At 46.5% G+C, this 2,313-nt stretch overlaps 1 protein-coding gene across 1 annotated transcript in view; it reads right to left on the bottom strand.

The window, feature by feature from the left end:
* The window catches only part of NOSIP (nitric oxide synthase interacting protein), a 12,391-nt gene extending 10,621 nt beyond the window's left edge, over positions 1-1,770 (bottom strand). The window contains exon 1 of the mRNA XM_012643022.1: positions 1,704-1,770. Within this exon, the coding sequence (XP_012498476.1) occupies positions 1,704-1,770 (67 nt within the window). The remainder of the gene's footprint in view (positions 1-1,703) is intronic.
* Between the last annotated feature and the right edge of the window lie 543 nt (positions 1,771-2,313).

Raw genomic sequence — 2,313 nt, 5'->3', positions numbered from 1 at the left:
GTCAAGTTTGAAGTTTGTTGTGGAAACGGGCACTGGAAAAGGGGGACATCTTGTGTGTCGCTGTGAGGTGGCGGAAGGAGGGTTATCTGAAATCTGATAGAAAGTTCTTAGACCAGAGGTGGATGGGTGTGGCTCCTAACACACACAGGGGAGCTGAGGCGGTGGCAGATGTGTGGGGCTCGTGTGTGTGTGTGTGTGTGTGTGTGTGTGCGCGCGCGCGCGCACGCTTTGTGTATTCCTACACACTCGTTTCCGCAGAGTGTGGTTTCCTAGATTGGCCCAGTCTTTCTCATGGACGCTGGTAAACAAATGTGAAATTCACACGATGCCCATATTGTTCCTTAACATATCAATCGCACTGGAATAAATTTGCCTTTTCAAAACAAGCGCTATAGCAGAACTGACTATACACAGAACTCCAGCAAATCAATAAGAAATAAACTAGCTACCCTACTAGAAAAATGAGCAAAAGAAATGAAGAGGCAGAAGAAATTTAGAAGCCCAACAAGTATAGAAGAGATGCTCAAACTCTCTACTACAGTGAGATGCTATTTTACACCTATCAGGCTGACAGGTGAGACTTTCTGACCGTGATGAGAGACTACCCAGCCTTGAGATGCAACAGACTAGCATCGTGGGCGCTAAGCATCATGGGTGGATCTTAAAATCATAATGCTGGGTGAAAAACATAAGAAATAAAACGAGAATCAATACCATGTATGTAAATGAAATCTACAGGTGCATAAAATGATACATTTTAAAGAACCAAAGGGTACCCGTTACACATATTAGAGCAGCTGTATTCAGGAACGACTGTCCCCTGTTCTCACGCAGGCTGCAAGGAGGCCAGAAGCTGGGGTCCGGGAGCACAACCAAGGGCCCCACGACTATAAAAAGCAACTTCATCTTTATCGCCCCCTTCTGATTATTTTTAAAAGCTTGCTTTTCATATTCAAAACTTGAAACACAAACCTCTCTGAGTGACCTATAGAGCTCTCTCTCCCCCTACTGGTGTCTTCTGAGAAGCCAATTTTGTTTTTAGGGATATTTCCACAAAATAAAAGCACAGACTCTAACAGTTTGATGTGTTTTGACAAATGTGTACACCCTGGTAACTACCAGCCCGACTAAGATACAGAACATTTCTACTACCCTAGAAAGTCCCCTCATACCCCTTCCCGGCGAATGTGCCCTAACAAGGCCACAGTGCTGCTTGTAGAAGCTGACCTTGATGAAACGCCCCCACTTGACCCACAGCCCCCCTCCACCAGGCCCCTCCTCCGACTCCCCCAGTCCCAAGCTTCTCAGTAAGCGTCCAGCACCTGCTGCCTCCCCGCGCTCACCTGCCACCCGGTCCCCAGCCCCCCCAACTGCCACTCAGCGAAGGTCGCATTGACCTCCTCACCGACACATTCCCCACTCTATTCTTAGTTGTCAACTGCCTTGACCCTCTGCGGTATTTGGCACTGGGCGCCTCTGCTTTCCCAGGGATGAGCTGGCTGGGTGTTTTGTGGCCAAGAACAGAGGTTTCTATGTGGATGGGGAATTTTCCCTCCAAGAGTGAGGGGAACAACTTGAGACGGAGAATTTTTTTCATTTCTCGGAGTGATAATAAATAATAGTCACAAGGAACACCGCACAATCCCTGACCACGTGTCAGCTCTCCAAGTCCCCAACCTCATCAACGCTCCAAGCTCAACCACCCTCTCTGAAGCCCATGGCCATCTCCACCCCGCAGACGGGCAACCAGAGGTTTAGAGGTGGAGTCATCCGCCTAGGGCAGTGGTTCTCAAAGTGAGGTCCAGGGTCCCCAGAGGTCCCTAAGATATTTTCAGGGAGTCCACAAAATGATTTCCATAATAACACTGAAACATTACCTGCCTTTGTTGTTTTGGTCTCTCATGAGTGTACAGTGGCGTTTTCTAGAAGCTGAGTGACTTGTGAGGATGTCATCCCTCTGACAGCTAATTGAATGTGTGCTGGTGCATTCTTTCTTGGGTTTTAAAAAGGTCTCTTTTATTATGCTAAATGAAAGAAATCAGGCACAAAAGGCCATATAGTATATGATTCCATTGATATGAAATGTCTAGAATAGGCAAACCCATAGAGGCAGAAAGTAGATTAGTCTTTGTCACAGGCTGGCGGGCGGGGGAATGATCACTAATGGGCACAGAGTTTATTTTTATGGCAATGAAAATGTTCTGGAATCTGGAAGTGGTAATGGATACAACATAGTAAATATACTAAGACCCACTGACTTTGTATGCTTTCAATGGGCAAATTTTATGGTATATGCATTCTAGCACAAATGAC

Source organism: Propithecus coquereli, unplaced genomic scaffold, assembly GCF_000956105.1.
Source record: "Propithecus coquereli isolate 6110/MARCELLA unplaced genomic scaffold, Pcoq_1.0 Scaffold193, whole genome shotgun sequence".
In the NCBI taxonomy this organism is placed as follows: Eukaryota; Metazoa; Chordata; class Mammalia; order Primates; family Indriidae; genus Propithecus; species Propithecus coquereli.
This window is presented reverse-complemented; position numbering and strand designations above follow the sequence as displayed.